At 41.8% G+C, this 20,260-nt stretch overlaps 1 protein-coding gene across 4 annotated transcripts in view; it reads right to left on the bottom strand.

Moving 5' to 3' along the window:
- Nucleotides 1-10,309: 10,309 nt before the first annotated feature.
- LOC102562426 (1-aminocyclopropane-1-carboxylate synthase-like protein 1) overlaps nucleotides 10,310-20,260 on the bottom strand; it is a 31,525-nt gene continuing 21,574 nt past the window's right edge. For all 4 annotated transcript variants that reach the window (XM_059729003.1, XM_006270142.4, XM_059729004.1 and 1 more), the window contains 4 exons: nucleotides 17,209-17,350; nucleotides 16,972-17,114; nucleotides 12,483-12,636; nucleotides 10,310-11,152 (listed from right to left, as the gene is read on the bottom strand). In XM_059729003.1, the coding sequence (XP_059584986.1) occupies nucleotides 10,986-11,152; nucleotides 12,483-12,636; nucleotides 16,972-17,114; nucleotides 17,209-17,350 (606 nt within the window). In that variant the 3' untranslated portion in view covers nucleotides 10,310-10,985. The remainder of the gene's footprint in view (nucleotides 11,153-12,482; nucleotides 12,637-16,971; nucleotides 17,115-17,208; nucleotides 17,351-20,260) is intronic.

Below are 20,260 nucleotides of genomic sequence, written 5' to 3'. Positions count from 1 at the left end.
GTAGTCTAGAAGCTAGAAATAAGAAACAGTGAGCTGCAAAAGGATGGACTGCTGCTTACAAATCTGAGTCAATGGGACATTGTTCAAAGAGGTGGTAGAGTTCACTTAGGCATCAACTGAATGCGACCTGAGGTGATCTTTACTAATAAAAAGTTGGTGGATATGCAGTCTGACACCCTCCATCTCAGACTGTCTCTTTAAGGGTACCAGTTGTCCCCTTATCCTTTTTACAACCACAGAAAATATACTTGGGAAGGATCTAATTGACTTAATCCTGTGCAGTAATGTATTGTTCTCACTACAAGAAACTCTGGTTAATTCCCAGGGGATAATATGCTGTTATTCTAATGCCTTACCAGGGAGCCATCCCAATTATCAACTCCAGATAACTGCTCACTGATGGATTATATACCATTCTTTTGATTCCCCTGGGTCACATCTACATGAGATGCTGACTGCACAGTAGCTCATTACTACTGTGTAGTAGCTTTGCATGGCACGAAGCATGATGCGATGCAAGTGCACAATAGTAACGAGCTGCTGAGCAGTCAGTGTCACCTAAAAGCCGTTTGGTGACACTGCTGCACAGTAATTCTAGTTACTGCACAGTCATTTAATAGTACCGTGAAGTATCTAATGGAGATGCAGTCCCAGAGCAGCAAATTAACTTACTGTGTTCATTATATATCCACATATCTGTAGCTTTGTTCCCACCAGTGACTAATGAGGTGGAAAGGTGGACTAATGACAGATGAAAAGGCAGATGGAAAGGTGGATCAATGACAAGGTATAACAGCACCATCGTGAAGAACTTCAGTTGAGGCTTCTAGGTGACCTATCCTTACAGAAAAGCAGCATAAAAAGGCTGTGCTGTGAGTGTCTGCATCTCCCCTACAGCTTTGGCAGATTTTCAGTCCTCCTTGAGCTTTCCGAGCATGCTTTGAGAAACATTTCCTTAGTGAGCAATGCTCAGGAATGTGTCCTTCTCCTAGGCAAAAGACACATCCCAAATTTACATCCTGATGGGCTCTGCTGTCACAGGATTAATACCTTAGATTTTAGAGACCTGACTTTGTTTCGTTTAACATCTGTAAGCAGCCAATGGCCAAAGAAACCACACTTTACCAGAAGAGGCAATGGGTTAGTTTGACCCGACTCTGCAGCATCTGTATACATCGGGTGCTTCAGTGGGATTTCAATTGGCTATTAGATAAAAGCACCAAAGAAGCCCCACTAAGGCATCTAATCTATACAGACATTGGGCGAGCCAGGTCCAGCTAACATGTCTCTTCTGGGCATGCGCTGAGCTCAGTACAGGAGTGCCACTGAGTTTAAAGTAAAGCGCCATTTTGGAGGGTGGGGGGTTAGATGTCTGTAAGCAGCCTTTTGTGGCCCTTGTCTGGGAAGGACTAAGCCTTGCACAGTGGAAGAAACTCTACTGATGTCCTGAATCTAGATAATTATTTTAGCCAATGGGCAAACTAATTTTATCTAGATAACTATCAAATAACAACTGGAACAACAATAGCTCTAAGCAAACTTTTTGGTTATGAAGAGACAGACCCTATGGGAATGATTTTTAGTTACAGTCGGTGTGTGTCTACACATGCCATTAGTGCACAGCAATATACTGCAGAGCTTATTGCTCCTGGGAGTGCCGTTTACATGTGCACCTGGACTACACATTGAGCCAGGTTGCAGCAGTCCTGGCTGATAGGAGGCGTGTGGTCAGCCTGCCAGTCCAGGGCTGCTCCAGCTGGGCTCAATGTGCTGCAGAGGGGCTGGCTGGGGCATGAGGGTGCTTCAGTGTGGGGGCTAGCCAGCAGTATTTACAAGTACTACCTTGCTGCAGAGTTTATTAGTGCACACAAAAGTAATAAGGACACAAGTGTAGATGCTGAAATGTTTACTTTGCAGTTAGTCAACTGTGCAGTAAGTGTCCTGTGTAGATACACCCAGTGGTAAGAAGGAAGATGGCTATGATTGCTGTGACATTAAACCCTAGGATGGACAGAAAGGCTCCCAGAGGCCAAGTGCATCTAAACAGTTGTATGCAAGTGTGTTGACATGCATGCTGGCCTCATGTTGCAGGTGAAGTGTCCATGAGGATTAAAGTGATATTATTTTCTAAAACTCTATGCAGCTAATAACTTGAAGGAAATTATGATGAAAAGTAAGCATACAAACATAGGCACAGGAACTTGTATTTTAAATATCTATTTACATAAAATAGTGGCAACAATATATTATTATAGATTATTAATCATATGGTATTAGTAATAGAACTAATAATAGCATATTTAAATAATTTCTGTTTGCAAGCTTAAATGTGTTTTTGCACTTGTGACAAGTCTGTTAAGTGCTACAGTGATGGCATTTGAAAGGTCAAGTGATTATGCAATGAAAATTAACAAGTAGCACCCACCCAAAATTAACAACTGATTTTAACTGCCTGTGTCAGCTGTTTCCTGACAAGAACTGAAAAAGGAAACAATGAAGGAAAGGAATGATCTTGCTCCCGACAATACAATGGGAGTCATTGCCTTTTTCTTCAGTGGGCCAGACTGTAATATTCCCGTTTAGGGTGTTCTGTTCCTTATCTTGCCCAAGTTTATTGCTCCCAGGTGCATCATTTACATATCTGCCTGGAACTGCAGCATGTTGAGCTGGGGCAGAACAGCCCTGGCTGGCAGGGGGCTATAGGGGTCAGCCTGCCCCCCTGGGCCTGCTCCAACTCAGTTCAATGTGCTGCAGAGGGGCAGGCTGGGGCACGAGGATGCTACAGCATGGGGATACACAGCAGGCAGACCTGCACTGTAGCACCCTTGGACCCCAGCCAGTCTTGGTCAGCATCTAACACGTGCATTGCAGTGGACTAAATCACTCTACCATAGGAAGACAAGGTTCCTTGGGTGAATTTGATATCTTTTATTAGACCAACCCAAATGGTTGGAGAATAGTTATTAAGCAAGCTTTCAGGTTCAAAAACCGTTTGTCAGGCTAAGGAAGCTTCAGCTGTTGCTGTGTGCTCTTCCTGGATGGAATGAAAAGTAAAGAAGCCAGGGGCTGGGCTGAACTGGGGAGTCATTTGCCAGGCAGATTGTAATGTATCAAAAATCCAATGTCTATGTTTAGTCCCTGATCTCTAGTATCCAGCAGGTTGATGAAATGGAGCTCATAGGCTCGTCTCTGGGAAGTGTTGTGTAAGTTTCCCTTGAGGATCAGGACTGAGAGATTGGAGAGAAAGTGGCCCTCCTGTGAGAAATGTGCCCCCACCGGTAATTAAGTGTTTCTGTCTTTGATGGATTTCCGGCGTGCATTCATTCTGGTGCGCAGTTGTTGTCTGGTCTCTCCTACATATCTTCCATCAGGGCATTTGGTGCATTGGATGAGGTATATTACATTTCTGGAGGTGCAGCTGTAAGATCCTGGGAAGCTGATGGCTCTGTTGTGGGGTGTAGTAATAGTGGGGGTGGTGGAGATGTGGGGGCAGGTTTTGCATTTCTTGTCCTGGCACGGTCTGGATCCTTTTGGTGTGTTCTGGGCTTGAGGAAGTTGGCTTCTGGTGATGAGGTTGGCGAGGTTCGGTTCTTGTTTGAAGGCTAGGATGGGTGGCTCTGGGAAGATCTTTTTAAGAATAGGGTCTCTTTCTAATATGGGTTGCAATTTTTTGAGGATTTTCCGTACAGGTTCAAGGGAGGGGTGATAGGTCATAACCAGAGGTGTGCGATTTGTGGGTGTTTTTCTTCTGTACTGCAGCAGTTCTTCACGTGGTATCCAGGTGGCTCTTTCAAATGTGTGATCTACCTCTCTGGAGGAGTGTCCTTGCTGGGTGAAAGCCTTTTTCTACCATAGAAAAGTACTTAAGTTGGGCAGTGCTGTCCTACAGCAGAGTTAATTAGTTTACTCTGGCCCAAGAACACTGCACATATAGACGTTGATGCTTTACTGCAGAGCTAATTAGGTAGCTCAGCAGTAAGTGTCTGGTGTAGATGCACCCTGTCTGAATTACAAAAAGAAATAATAAAATATATCAATGTCAGGATTTAAAATTAACTGTGAACAATCTGAACTTCTAGACACTGGTGTAAGATCAGACACAAAAGGAGATAAAAGATCGCTATAAATATAACTGGGTAACTACTTCATTAAATACTTAGGGTGTGCATATTACTAAAAATGGCAGGACATATACAGTTCTAATTATACACCTTTGAAATCAAAATAGACTTAGAAAACTGGTCAAAACATGAAATTTTATGCTTAGGTAGAATCACAGCAGTTAAATAAATATTTAGCTCAAATTCATTTTCTGTTCCAAACTCTACCTACTATAGTGCAAACAAATCTCCTAGATGACTGACATACTATGATAAATAAGTTTATCTAGGGAAATAAAAAGCCTAGATTTAAAAATTCCATCCTGAAAAGTCCTCAGCAAAAAGAGGGGACAAATGCTTCCAAACATTAAATCTTATTACAAGCCAGCCAACTTAGGTTTGGTGTATTGGATAACATCATTTAACAGTAAGCACTGGGTAAAGACAGAGCAAATATACTGTCCAGCAGTCAAACTCAACATACTACCATGGCTAGAGAAATCTTTCAGGCCAAGCTTCATATATAATCACTCCTTTATGAGAACAACAATGAAAACTTTGGATAACATATATGAAATTAAGCTCAGACCTATTACTTTTAGCAACTGTACATAATAATATTGAATTTAATTCTAATAATTTATGAGAAAGCTTAATATATTGGAACATATTGGTATCATACATTTTGGACAATTATTCAAAGAAAAGCTATTTATAGCTTTTGAACAAATACAATGTTATGCAGGGGACATTAAAATCCCATTTTTTCCAATACCTGCAACTGAGATACTTTTCAACACACTCCCAAGTAAAGGTAGAAATCTGACAGAATTTGAAAAAATATTGGTCACTCCTATGAAACACAGTGAAACATACTATGTTATGTAAAGCAATTTTCAATAGTCATATAGAAGAAAAAACACTGTTTTTGACAAGGTGGGGTAGTAACTGAATCAGAAATCAGTGGAGTATGGGAGACCATTTGGAACAATGGGTCTCATGCATCCCTGTACACAGTAATAAAATTATTTTAAAATCCTTTATTAATGGTATCTCACCCTACTTAGATGCATTTATGGTAAAGATCCAGGCAAATGTTGGAGGGAGCGTGGTCAGTTGGGAGGATTCTATTATGTGATGGAGGTGACCCAGAATTAGTTCTGGAAGAAGGCTGGAGGCATGGTGAGGGAAATAACAGGATGCCAATGGTTGGATAACCTCTTGTTTTTTTTATTAAACCTTCTCAACAACTCTGCAACATAAGTGTCATAGGGAATTGATCACGCTTCTACTAGTAGCTCACGAATTAAAATTGCAGAAGCCTAAAAGAAAAGTGATACCTCTAGAGTCACTGACAGGGTTGAAAAAGTTTGGGATATTTTAGTAATGGAAATATCCCATCAAGTCAGTGTTCTACAGGGGAGAGGCAAAAAGATGCTTACTGGACAATGTGGTGGAAATTTTTGGGATTTGCTAAAAAAGAATATTCTCTTGCCTTTCAAATAGAAAATTTATAAACTTTTTTGAATACTGAAGTGGAAGTTCTATGACACTTCATCAAACACTTAAGAATAAATTTTGAATAAACTTCACAATTAAAAACAGAGATGGGAAGATAATGAGATGTTTGTTATGCAGAGTTATAGGGAAAAGGAAGGAGCAAATTATTGTATAGAGATGAAGAAACACAGGCTTGGCATCAATGGAAACAATTAAGGAACTGTTAGAGCAGGGAGAAGGGAACACAAAACTTCTATGGACATTGATATGGGTTGTAGTAGCACTATTGGTAGAAGATTAATGTCTATCTGTGTATGTTTTGGAGTATTGGATGCGTTTTTGAAAGTTAAATTTGTTATTTTATGGATTAGACTCAATGCATTTAAAAAAGAAAAGAAAAAGGTATAATTAATTGTGATCATTTAAAAATACAATTTTAAATGTTAAACCTTTATTATGTAAAAGTCAATTATATTTCAACTAAAGATCAAGAAAGATTATTATCAGTGTTCAGACTGAAGTGTGCTGTTAGACTTATTTCTATTTTTCTCCTGTATAACACCAGTGAGTTATTTTTTCCAACGGGTATGACACCAGTGAAACAGTGTCCAGATGAGCACAGCCAGGAGATACATGGTGCCATAGACATGTCTGTGGTGCCACATACTGCATATTCAGTTGTTCTCCACATGGCAAGGGAGCAGTGCGGAGGGTTTTTTGACCCTAGGCTCCATGCTGCAGCATCCCCTCTGCTGCAGCCCTGGGAGACCCCCAGGACTCCAAGTAAGGCTGCTGGGGCCAGCCCAGTGCTGGCCTCAGCCTCCCTTACCCCACCCACGGTAACCTGGTGCACACCAGAGTGCGTGTGGCACAGATCTTCCCCAGGGACAACTAGTGGTGGCACAATGTGCATTGCTGCTAGTTGTCCCTGGGGAACCAAACATCCATGCACGTCTGGATGTGGCCTGAGTATACAAGATAAAACCAGACCAAAATATTAACAGGAAGAAATTTCCTTTTACCATTCTAATGAGAGTTTCTTACTCTACCAGATTTCTTTAATCACTTCTAATGTTCTTACTGAATTGATTGTTGCAGTTAGATAAAAACTAATTGCAAAAAAGTCTTTGGAGGATTTTTTGAAGTAATATGCATAAAACTAATGAGGACAATGAAGCTGGATGCTGCAAAAACTGTTCCTGAAACAAAACCTAAAATATTGGTTGGTTACCTGTCTGTACAAAGTCTGTTGGTCTGGGACAAGCAGAAAGAGCGATGGAAATTACACCAATAAACGGGCTGTAACTACCAACAAGTCTAGGGAGACAATTAAGGGAAATCATAATTGGCTTTACAATCATTTATCTCTAGGTCACCAGTTCAGGTTTAAGCCAGATGGGCAAAGAATGACCTGTAACTACCCTATGGCAACAAGTATTTAGATATGGACCAAAATAAATGCAAAAATCTAGAACTCTTGGTTCCAAAATGATTCTATTTCATATAATTTTGGAACCAAGAGTTCTAGATTTTTGCATTTCTTTTTGTCTCAGACCAACACAGCTACCACATACATCCCTGAAACATATAGATATGGACTAGTAATCTCAGTTCAGGTCTTGGGGGGCCTACACCTTTTCTATCAGAACCTGTACCACAATAGCGTTTGAGCATCTTTCGCAAGATAAAAAGACAATGGTCTCGTTTGCTCTTTCTTTACCACCCAGAGGCATGATTTGTGTTTTTTTTCTTAATCTGCAAAAATAAGCAGACTTTGTGGAAAGCTGTTTAAGGAGATAAACTTTACATTTACCTGTTGATGGACAACCAGTTTGTTGTCATTCTCCTCTCTCCCAGTAGCAAATTGTATTGAGATGGGCTCCTGTGAAGGTTCTGCCTATTAGTTACAATTATTCAATAGCTTTATTGTTCCAGGGGCTGGCAGCTGTGATGGACATGGAAGAAGGTTATCCTTTAGATAAGCTAGGACAGCTCCTTTGCCAATTTAAAAAATAATAAAAAAGAGACAACAACCTTAGATTGGATTCTGTTCAATACTGAGAAATGAAAGTATGCTCATGAGTTGGAGAATCTAAGCATCCAACACAGCTGCAGGCTGCTATACACAAGGCGTGTTATAGTCTTCAGTCTCTACATGCCACCATAGAATGAGCAGTTAGGACACATGGGACACATCTACATGAGACACTACTGCACAGTTGCTACTGCGCAGTTATTTAGTACTTGTATTAGTAAGTACTAAATAAATGCGCAGTAGCGCCGGCAAACATCTTTTAGGTGACGCTATTGACCAGTAGTCTAATAATACTATGTAGAAGCATATTAGCACTGTCTGTGCTATGAGGTACTACTGCACAGTATTTTTCAGCTACTGTACAGTCAGTGTCTCATGTAGACATGCCCACACTAGAGCAAATTACTTTTGCCAAGATCCTTAGTTGAGAAAGAAAAAAGAAACCCCCCAATATTGATTACAATGTGGAATTTAAGATTTAAAAAAAGGATTGATTAGAGTTAGTTATGAGACATTTCAGCCTAAGCCAATTTCTTACAAAGAGATCAGTTGAGACTTAAGGAGAAGGCAAAATATCTCACACTCATCTCCTGTTATTTTCCTCTGAAGCATTTGGTAATGGCTACTATCAGAGACAGAATACTGGAATAAATGATCTTGCTGCTATCTAACATGGCATTTCCTAGGCTTTGTAACTCAGATAAAACAAGTCATCTATATTTTGGATTCACTGGAAAGTTAGAAATAAAACAAAAAAAACCCCCATCTTGTGTTGCACTTGAAAAATTAATACATACCTGAGACTAATTAAACTATTTGGTTAGTGAAATACAATTTGGAGAGCCTTCTCCCTTAAGTACCAAGCAAGCTGCAACATTAAAACAAAGTTAAGACAGACACACAGTACAACTGCCTAAGAACAGCAGATAGAGCCAGGAGAAAATTTTATAAAAAAGTATTGGCTACATCATAATAATGAAAAGAGTTAAGTTTCTGTTGTTGGGATTGTTAAAAGCAGGGGCTTGTTATGAACAGGTGCATTATGAAGTTGTACTTTATTATGTACTTGGAAATGTTATTTTAACTGTCTTAAGTATAGTTATAAACTTGTCTGCAGAGGCTAGTTCAGAAGGGTTATATTAAAATGCTTTCAAAATCATAAGGTTTGAAAAGGCAAGCAATTAAATATTGAAACTATTTACTATCATTGCTCTGGAAGAGGAGGTGGTTCTATAGCAAAAAGGCAAAATGTTATCTTGTAATTAAAAATAGTATCATGCTGCACAAATTCTAGGGAGCCACCTGAAGTTACACTGGTCACTAATTTTGGCACTTCCTAACTTTTGACTTCTTGACTTTGCAAGCTGAATTTTTTTTTCAAGTCTGTATTTGTTTATTTTTTTATTAAAAGAATGGGGGAAAAATGATCCTACACTTCTCACACCAATTCTGTTACCTGGACCTGTTTGACCCTCTCTGGAATGGAAAGATACACATTTGCCTGTGGGATTCACAGCTATTTGCCAGACAGAGAAATGTTGAGAGTCAAGAATTCACATGCAATTCTGGCATCTGTAGGGTATTATATACTAACATCCCTATTGTAATCTTTCCACTATTCTCAATCCCTCTCCTGTGCATTTGCCCACCCCTAGCCCTGATTTACTCCCAGCCACCTCCTATATCCGATCTCCTACCTGCTTCTATCCTTCCCAACCTACTCTGACACCTTTTCCTTTTTCTCACCTTGCTTCTAGATACCAGCGAGGGAGGGCAGTGAACACACAGAAGTCTCTCTCTCTTCCAGTACCCTAGTGCTAGACTGGCACCTGGCAGGAGTAATAACAGAAATACTCCTGGCTTAACCCCAAGAACAGAAATGCTCTGTCAGTTTGGGGAGTAGTGTTTCTGCAGCCTGGTTGTTGCAAGTTGGTGAGGATAAAACATTTTAATCATATGGAGTGTTAAAAATATTAATGCTCAGCCACTTTGCAAGAGGAGTGGCAGTAAATGTTCTTGTGGACATTGAGTCTATTATATGATTTCCTACAGTTCCAGGGAATCAGACGCAATGAACCATCAAGTAGTCTTTTCAGTCCTACACAAATCCTTTTTCCTATTTGGGATGTGCAAATCCTGTAGACCAGAGTTGTGGAAGTCAAAAATGAGTTGGCAGCCAAATCCAGCCTGCAGGGCTTGGTGCAGGCCCAACAACCTACTTTCAGATCCAGGCTGCTGGGCTTCTTGTTGCAGCTGCTACAGCTGCTGTGTCAGTGTGGCCAGCATATGTGGGTTAATGTCACCGATTTGTGTGCCTAATGGTAACTGAAAATCAGAAATTTGGTGGCAAGTAAGGGGCAGAGTAGCATTAACCCCATACTCTCAATGCCAGTGATATTGACAGCAGCTGTGGGAGTAGCAGTAAGAAGCCCTGTGGGCTGGATTAGCAGGTGAGTTGTTTTGCCAGAGAAGCACTATGGATCAGATGACCCACCTCCAGGGGTCAGATGTCTGACAACCCTGCTATAAATCACACTTTTGTGATTGTAACACTTCCCTCTCAATTCCTACTAAAGAACCAAACTCTGAATTAAAGTTCGCAAATACAGGTTAATAAGTGTACAGTCCCAAATACACTTACCTTTCAAATGAATGCACACCACACACATCCAGCTGTCTTTGTTTATGTTTTATGTGAAAAACTTATCCAAAAGAACCTACATTTTTGCAACAAAGATACAACCATTGCAATATACAAATAAACACTTTTACACATTTGAAAGGGAGTACAGAAGCCAAAAAGCTGAACATTTTCTTAGAAAGTATTTATATTGGTGTGCATATTCAAAAAGCTGTGCGCACGTTTGAATTTTCTTACAGTTCCTAAGGATATAGAAAAAACATATTTTGCCAAGTGACAAAATTTAGCAAAACCTGACAATCAGAATCAATCAAATAACCCAACATTTTCAGTTTCTGATTGAAATATAAATATACTCCCCCAATACAATATGCAGCCTCTTTCTATTATGTCTAAAATGCCTTAAGCCCGATTTAGCAATGCAGATAAGCACGTGCTTAAGACTCACTGATTTGTAGCAGTATTCCATGCCTAAAGATAAGAGTGCACATAAGTGATTTGCTGAACAGATGTGAAGAGTCAGGAAACCTGCTACGTTTCCTAAAATTCTGTTCTAGTAGCCTAGTTTGCAAAATGAGTAACCACAGGTTACAGCAAAGTGAGACTGTTATAGAAAGTTACAGCCAAATTAACAGGGTGAAATCTTACATAGTTTATGTAAACATAAGCATGCTATATCATGTTCAATCTGCAAATTTCATATAAGGTTTTAATAGACAACAATTTTTTTCAGGTGAGAAACTTCATCTATTGGTATGTTGGCATGGGTGGCTATAGGGTCATTTTCTGAATTAGGTAACTCGTCTTCTACAGATGTTTTATTTGCAGCTGGTTCTGTAATTTCAGCACCCAACATCCGCTCCAGTCTCTGAATACCTGCAGAAAGGAAAATATGGTTATTAGTTTTCTCCCTCCACCACTGCAACAGAAACAAGGTTGAGTTTTTAGCTGGCCTGTGACGGCCAGAACCAAATAAATTAATAAGCAATAAATACGTGCTTCTTGGAGGCATTTGGAATTTTGTCTAATATAAAGTTTGTAAGTTTGTAACCCACAAATGTAACTTGCCTCTCATAAGTTTAACTAAAACGATAAAACTAACTGTTTGTGGAACTGACTGAACCTCAAAGACAAAGCTACAGCTGTAAGATTAGCTGACCTAATGGTTTTTGCTCAGAGTTCAGCCTTGATAAAAACTGGATTCAACCACCTGGCATACCCAGCATATTCTAGGAAAGCACGTCTCAAGAAAGCATAGTCTAGAGAAATCTAAAGGGGTTGGATTTAGGCGGAGTAATGTTAATTTCAAACCTGAAGATGCTGCATTGTAATTTGCTTACTGGATAAACCCAAGTCTGGGTGGTAACCTTTTATAATAATTTTAACACCTTTTAATCCCATAGGGTAACAGCTATAGGGCAAGACTGTGAGTGGCTCTAAAACCAACAGATTAGCATAAGACTAGGTACAAAAAGCACGTGTGTCAGGTGACCAGTAGAAAGGAGGGAACAGGACGGTAATTGCTTTTCCAAACCGGGATCCTCACCCAGTGCGAGTGAGGATCGGATCCTGAACAAGGGATCTTCCCCAGTAATCACTCTGACAGTGTCGATCGGGGACGCCCGACTTTGCTGGAATCACCTGGCGCACACCTGGTATTGAGGGACTATCAATAAGTTGTCAACCCATGTCTGTCTATTCGTTGTTTTAAACAGCCCAGTGGCTGATACCATCGTAGTGCCCAGCTGGCCTGAGACAGATTGATCTATTAATCTGTTGTTATTATTTGCTATTAGCTCTTTAATACTGCATTATCTGCTATTGCATTTATCTTTTTGTTAACTGTTGTGTGTGTGTAAACTATAATAAATTTGCTGTTGCTTCACTCTCAACTCTGCTTCCTTGATCCTGAACCAAACAGCCCAGTGGCTGATACAGTTGCAGTACCCAGTCAGCCTGCAACTAAATTGATACACTCACAGTGCCCAGCTGGCCTGTGACAATGGTCATACCCATATATTTAAAACAGCTTGTTTGAACATTAACTTAGCAATAAAAAAAATATTTTTCATATGCTGCAGATCCCTTTCTATAGTTTTCAAACTGGATGTAGACCAGTTTGAGAACTCTAGGGATTAGGAGTTCTGAATGGACTATCAAACATGCATACTGGTTTATCATAAACTAAGAGTAAAACTCAACTTACACAAATACATCTTATCTGCAGAATCTGAGAAGACCAATCTAAACCATCCAGGCTCAGAGCAGTAAAAGGCTTTTCCAGGACTAATGAGGAGCTTTTCATGAAGGAGCTTCCACCATAACTCCATTTCAGCTTCAAAAGTCTGTGTTTTTAAGAACTAAAACATGGAAGATACAAATTACATTAAAGGATGCAACAAAATCAACCTCACAACCCCTTGCAAATTGTATTTCAAATCAAGGCTTGAAGGATGGGATAAGTGAGAGCAGTCAAACCCTTGCACAACCCTGCAGAGGTTTAGGCACCTCTGCAAGTAGAATCTGAAGCTTTCTGATTAGCAGTTCCTTTGCCCAGTATATTGCAAAAGGATTATACTGCAAATCCAGCCCTTTCAGTCTACAGTGCTAGATTCACACTCTGCTGCTAAGGATACTATGTAGGTGTTACCAGGTCCCGCTGCTGCAGCTAGACTGGTACCAGCAGCCAGGCTAACTCTAAGTAGCTGTAGATTGCAGTAGACTGCAAGCTTCTTAGTGCTGCAGTAAGCAGAACTGCTACAATTTTCTCAAGGTTTCCTGAGAAAAGAGCTTGTCTTCTTTTTTGCATGTGGGAAGGAACTAAAGGTCAACAGTTGATTGATTTAGCTCATCTCTAATGGAGTGTGGGCAGCTTACCAGCCCGAGTGAAAGCAGTGCCCAGGCTCTAGTCTACACCCACAGCCAGGCCAGCTAGTCCAGGTTTAAAGCAAACTTGGGTGAAAGGACTGTATGTGGAGGGCAGATGAGTTAACTGTTAAAAGACAATGTATTGGGGTTCTCCTGCTAGGAGAATTACCACTTGCCCGATAGAAAGTAGGAGCATACAACCATTTGTTCAATTTCTCCGGGGGCAAACATGCTCCCTCAGGTGGAAAGTTCTTATGGGTTGACACTTGGAAGACCTCCCCTGCAAGAGAAACTCTCACCTCACGTGAATAAATGCCTGTATGCTCCCCTCATGGTCCAGTCTAGGAGAGAAGTGGAGCAGTGGGGACTGCTGAGCCTGGTCCCAGTCCAGTCTGCAGGATGGGAGTGGAGCACAGTAGGCAGGAAAGACTCCCTGATCTGAAGAAGAGCAGGGAGTCTTTCCCTGCCACTCCAGTCCATCCAGGAATAGGACCAGAGCAGCCACTATTCCCCACATCTTCCCCAGACTGGGATCATCATGGTTTTGGGAAAGTACAAGGAATCATAAGAGGGGGTGCGTAACAGGAGGGCGGTCAGGGTCGCCGTGCTCTCCCCTGCCGCCTCCTTTACCGTGCCAAGTTGCCTACAAGCACCCTCAGATTCTCACCCGCCACGACTTTGATGTCATATGTATTTTATAGGGAGGCTGCCCTTCGTACTCTTGGTCATGGTTCTCTTGTTACCACTTGTCCTGTTCCTGTATTGGGTGTTCTCTACACCCAGCCTTATGGGCTATGCGTGGCTCCAACCACCCCTGTAGCACGCCCCAAGCCTCGCAGATGTAACCGACGTTGTTTGGTCTCTCTCTCCAAGCCCTCTCCGGCGCCCCCCACTCTCTCTGGGGCTTCTCGCTGCCCCCCCTCTCGCTGGGGCTTGGGTCAGTGTACCCTGAATGCTGCACCCTCACTGGTGCTGGGGTCCCCACACTGCTGTGTGTCCCCTATGAGGCCTCCTCCAACCACTAATAGCCTTACCCAAACCACCGGTTACAAACAGCGAACGAAACACAAGCCCCTGGGCTACAACACAAACTCCAGCCGTCCAGCTATAACATTAATCCAGCCACCCATCTTGGACGGTGCTCCATCCTTTACCAGTCTCATTGCTGATACATTCAAGCCTCTGCTCGTGCAGGCAGAGCTCCTTCCTCCTTGTCTGCCAGCAGGGAACTACCTCCTGCCTGTGATTTATACCGGAGACAGGCCCTGCCCCTTCTTGTCAGCAAGCTAGGCAGGTGTGGGTCATTAGTTCCCTCTAACTGCCTCAGCAACCAGCACCTGAGGAGTTATCCCGGCTCTCCAAGTAGCAGGCACCTTAGTGCCCTGCTACAGGGTGGCTGCAGGTTGCATGCTTGTACTGTGCCTTCTCCAGGCAATATTTTTAGCAGTAAAATGTTTTCAGATATTTTCACTGGTAGAAATGAACACACTTGTACCCAATGTTACCTTGAGTAGAAACCCATTTAACTGTATAGTGAAGGCACACCCCATAAAAGAAAAGCTTGCAGTGACTGGATAAATTCTTTTCTCCCAATTTCACTCTAGATATTTTGTCTCTTGTGCCAATGGGCCATATGCTTGAACTGCCACATGCACCACCAGGGTCTCCTATCCCCTTCTGCACTCTTCTCTTCTTTGTCTGTCCACTGAGCTAATTCCCTCTCAGCATAACCTCACAGAGTAGATATAACCAAAGTTAGTAGCAGTGATCCTGTTTTTTCCTCATAAAAAAAATCACAAATTCTCCAATAAAAAAAATTAAATTGCAAAATCTCTTCTAAAAACCCCAAAACCTGTGATTAAAATTAAAGGCCCCACACAGCCCCCACCCCTGCTTGTACTCCACACTCCCTCCACAAGTCCCCCAGTCCTACTGGTGCTCCTCACTCCCCCCACAACAGCCCCCCAGCCCTGCTCATGCCCGTTCAGTCCCCCCCACAACAGCTCCCCAATCCAACTGGTGCCCCTCACTCCCCTCCACAGCATCCCAGACCTGCTTGTGCCCCTTGTTCCCCACACACAGCCTCTGCCCCCTAGCCCTCAAGGAGGGGGCCCCCACTGCACCACTCTGGGTCCGTGTGCCCCCAGCTGGGCGTCCACTCCATGTGGGGCTTTCCCCAACACTTCCCTGCTCCCTCAGCCAGCTTCCCACAGGAGTGTCCACCCGGCTGGCAGCACGTAGATCCACAGCGGCGTGCTATCCACTTTTCAGGGAAGACAGACATGGAGATGTGAAGCCTGCTCAGGCCAATACTATGCTGCTTGCAGTCCATGTGCTGCAGACTGGGTGGGCACTCTATGTCTTTCCGTAACACCTCCCCCACTACCTTAGCCCCCAGCAAGCTTCCCCCCTCCAGCCCAGCCAGTGCCCCCCAGCTTTGACCCACAACCCCCCAGCCCCCTGCAAGCCCCATCTTCTTTCTTGAAGCCTGTGAGGTAAGGGAACCTGAGCCAAGCCTTGGGGGAGCGAGAACCTCTGGCCCCATCCTTTCCCCCTCCCCCACCCCTCCAGACAGGGTTGGGGGTTTCCCACCCTTTTTGCAATCCACTTCTACAGGCTGGAACTCAGCCAGGCTGCAGAGCTCTTTGCAAAACCAGGAAATCCACAAGTTTCTCTGCTAAAAGGTAAAATCCATTTTTTTGCTGATAAAATTGGGAAATTCGTGGTTTTCTCTGTTTTTCCATGGGAAATGGAAAACCCAGATCCCTGGTTAGTAGTAATGTGAATTTAACCACCATCATATGTTTTAGTTTGCTTTATCCCTTTTCTACCTCATCATTGTTTTCCCTATTCCAACTGTAATTTCTTTAAGAAGGGGACTATCTAACTCTGTTTGTAGTGTCCAGGTACAATGTCAACCCCTTCTTAGACACTTCCTGAACACTACTGTAAGAAAAAAGAAATCACATTGCAAAAAACTGCCTTATGCTGCTATTTTATTCCTCTGATTAACTGTTCTGGTGTACTAACAGTGCTAGAGATGGACATCCCTCTCTACAGCACTGCCTCTCTAGCGCAGGCAGTGACAATTCACGCTTCTTCACCAACCTGTTCTAGCTGAGCCATAAATGTTAATGCAGTGTGTCTCTCTATATACATGAGGTTCATCCATAATTCTTACCAAAGTGATTAAGTTTCATCCTTGCTTTACAAGTTTGTAAAAACAAAGCAGAGAGGTTAGGCACCTTGCCTATCACAGCAAAAGTTTTGCAGAGCAGGGAGCATAACCCCTGACTCAAGTATAGCTCAGCACCCTTTCCTCTGGTCTTGAAAGCCTTTTAGAATTAAATATGCTATTTTAGATAAAGACTTGTTAGAAAAAATGCCTTAACTGGATCACCATCTACTAGACCTTTGTGTTTATCAAAAAAAGAATCAATTTCTAGTATAGACTAAAGCTACGAAAACACAGGCCCTCTAGTACTGGAATATATAAACTGTAAGCAATGTTTGGCTGCCTATATATGTACTCAGAGGTGGGAGGGGGGCCGTTCCTGAACAGCCGCTCTAATTAAAATGGCTCACCATCAGGTATATTAAGCCCCATACCCCCAGTTTCAAAATGGCCATATGGGTGCTTTAACTAAAGCTCATTCAACAAGACTTAGTTAAAGTGCTCACATTGGCATTTTGAAATGTGGGGGAGCTTAATACATGATGGTGAGGCAACCCTGGAGTGTTCTAATGAGAGTGTGAAGAAGCACATCTATAGGTAGCCTTTATTTTTCAGCTACTCATCTCCATCCCTTCCCAGGTGTTCTACATACTTTTCTGAAATCTGCCCAAACATAAAGTCCTCCAGAACTTTTGAGAACAGGTACTCCAATCTCCGAAAGACCATCCACAAGAATGTTCTGCGCTTCCTTAAGTCTTTTCTTGTTGGTAGGAAGAAACACATTATCCAACCAATCTAGCAAAACAAGAAAAAGATGAAAACTATTTATTTCTGAGTATTAACTGAACAATTAAATAAAGAAAATGAAAATATTTCTGGTTCTGCTAACCTCTGTCACTAAGGAATTGGCTAAGAACATATTGAACAGGTCCTGGGCATCCATGAAAAACAGCCAGCTGATTCACAGCTTTCCTAATTTCATGACTTCTGGTGTATAACACTCCAACTCTGAGACCACTCATACCAAAATCCTTGGAAGGCAAAAGGAAAAAAAGTTACACTGAGGTGTAAGGCTTCAGATTTACTAGGTATCTATATCTTAAACACTTAAGTAAAATTAGACAAAACTCCAATTTTGTCCCACATAAGTATGAAGAATGTGTTAGAAGAAAGTGAGAAACACATTTCATTCTGAGATTAAAAAGATAATTTTTAAAACGTTCTGATTAATATATGAACATTTTATTTTGCCAGGTTGCTGAATAGCTTAGCTTGCACTGACATTCAGATATAACTGACAAATGACAGAAAATCATCTAGGACGAGGCTGTCGAACTGGCAGGTCTCAGGCCACATGTACTGCTTCACCTACTGCTTTTTGCCCCCACTCCAGGGGAAGGGCAGCAGGCCACAGAGTGGCCAAGCAAGTCTGCAGCATGGTATGGTGCAGCAGAGGGCATGCACTATGTGATGAAGGGTGGGGGGGATATGAAGTACCAGGGGCCACAAGGTACAGTGTGTGGGAGGTGGGGGGTGTGGGTGTGTGCACGCGCATGTGTGTAGAGGAGGGGGAGAGGGGAGGGAGGGTTTCCTGCTATATGGCACTGTGCTATAGAGTGTGGCTTGTACATCAAGAGGCCCTGTGGTTCCTGGCTACTCAGAAATTGGACAGCTCTGATCTAGGACAGTCAGGTAACTGGTGAGGACAAGAGAGTTTGAAATTTTCAAATCTTACAATGAAGTGGATGATCTCATACACAGACATTTTGCCTATCTGAATGCTTTCAGATTTGCTTAACAGACATTCACTAATGTAAATTGTTAAATACTTAACTAGGCAGTCCTGGGGATCTGTGTGTGGAGGATAGGAATCCTGAGGCAATGAGCATCCTGCTTATGCCTCAAATTTCCCACTTGACAGATGGCAATGATAGTTATTCCATTGATATGATGAACAGTTACCTTCTTCATGCTAAAGTTATGACTGCACAGAGAAGAGACAGAAACTGTCTCACCTTCTCCCTAAAGCTCAATCCCTAACTGCTGCTAAATAATGGTCTCCATAATCTATGATTTTGAAAAAGGCTAGAGTCTCCAAGGCTGTAAAACAGGAGGAGAGAGAGATCAGGATAAACTATCAAACAGCAAAATAGCCCAAAGTTTAGCTTGATTAATGGACAATTAAGATCATTAAAAAGAAGAGACAATTGTTAACATTTCTTGAGTGAAAAACAATGGGCCATTCAGTCAACTGAATGTTGCATTGTTATTCAGCTGCCTGAATAACAATGCAACAGCTGCTGCACTGTGGAGCAGGAATCAAAGCAAAGTGTTTCTGTCCTGGTCAGAAAAATCGGCTTCCCCACTTAAAACATGCAACCCAATATTTTGGGGAAAGGTGTGTGTTGTTTGTGACAAAAATATGGTATTCTTATCAAGTAATTAAACTGCAATTACATGGACACAAAATACGGAGTTTAAAAAAATATTAAGAAGTTTTGTACTTTTTAACATCTGTCTCTGAACCAAGAGGTTCATGTTCCAGTTGTCATAGTATATATCTAGTCCAAGATTGCAGGAAGAGAAGAATGCATGGAATTGTAGATTATGAAGAGACAAGAGGACAGAGTTCAATTTATAGTGCAACTTTAATGTCGTCATTTTCTGATTTCTGCTCATTAAACAAGTGCCTTTACTGTTCCCCAAGAAAAGTTTTTTAATGCTATATGTTTTTAGATCTAGTACCAGTAGCCAAACATCATCTTCACATAGTATACCTCTCCTTGAGATATATCAGAAAGGAAAGTACATTTTTTTTGAAGACTGTAAAATCTGGTATTTAAATACTTCTACACATTCTAGGCAAACAAGGTTCTTTGGGTAAATGTGATATCTTTTATTAGACCAACTAAATAGTTAGAAAAACTGTTCTTTACAGGTTTTGGGCAACAAACACCCTTCTTCAGGCATAGGGAGAGTCTGCTTGTGTTTTTTGTACTCTCCTGGGTGCAAAAGAAGCTTAAGCCAGTCTGGAAAATGCAGGTCTGTGGAAATGTAAATGTGTGACAGGGAAGATCAGAAGGGATGGGAGTTAATGGGTGCAAGACATTACACACATTGCACGCCCTCTTCACACATTTTAAAATTCTCATGGAACTGGCCTTTTCAATGTAACAATATTTTCAAGAAAGGAAAGGCCTGTTACTACAAGATGCAGAATATGTTTAATTCTTCCAGCCCAAAGAGTAAAATTATTCTGGTGGGATAAAACCAGCTGGTACCTAATTCTGCTAGACACCAGGCATCTTCAACTTCTAAATCAATAGGATTTAAGGATGTTCAATGTTTTGCAGGACTGGGTCAAAATAATTTATACACATTAAAGCTAGAATAAAATCAGCCAACATGGACAGATATAGCAACTGGGCTGGAAGTGCCCCATAAACATGGCACACTTCCTGGTTTTAGTCTGCTACTTGAGATGAACACAAGGGATTCTTGCTCACAAAAAGACACAATTTACATGTGCAATTACAGTGCCTGAATAAACTGCAGAGCTTACGGCTCCAGAATCAGTTGCTCCCAGGTGCATCATTTGAACATTTGCCCGGGAGCAACTGACTCCAGAGCAATAAGCTTCACAGTTTATTTAGGTGCAGCACATGGAGCCTGGGTAGAGCAGCTCTGGCTGGGAGGGCAATGGGGGTCAGCTTGCAGGCCTGGGACTGCTATACCCAGCGCAATGTGCTGCAGAGGGGCTGACTGGGGCATGAGGGAGGGATGATATAGTTTGGAATGGTTCTGCTTTAAGCAGGGGCTTAGACTAGATGGCTTCCTGAGTTCCCTTCCAGCCCTAATTTTCTATAATTCTATGATTCCCACAATACTTTTCAAATTACATATTAGTGGTATCTTTCCACAAATAACATGCAGAGATTGTG

This window comes from Alligator mississippiensis, chromosome 5 (genome assembly GCF_030867095.1).
Source record: "Alligator mississippiensis isolate rAllMis1 chromosome 5, rAllMis1, whole genome shotgun sequence".
Taxonomy (NCBI): domain Eukaryota; kingdom Metazoa; phylum Chordata; order Crocodylia; family Alligatoridae; genus Alligator; species Alligator mississippiensis.
This window is presented reverse-complemented; position numbering and strand designations above follow the sequence as displayed.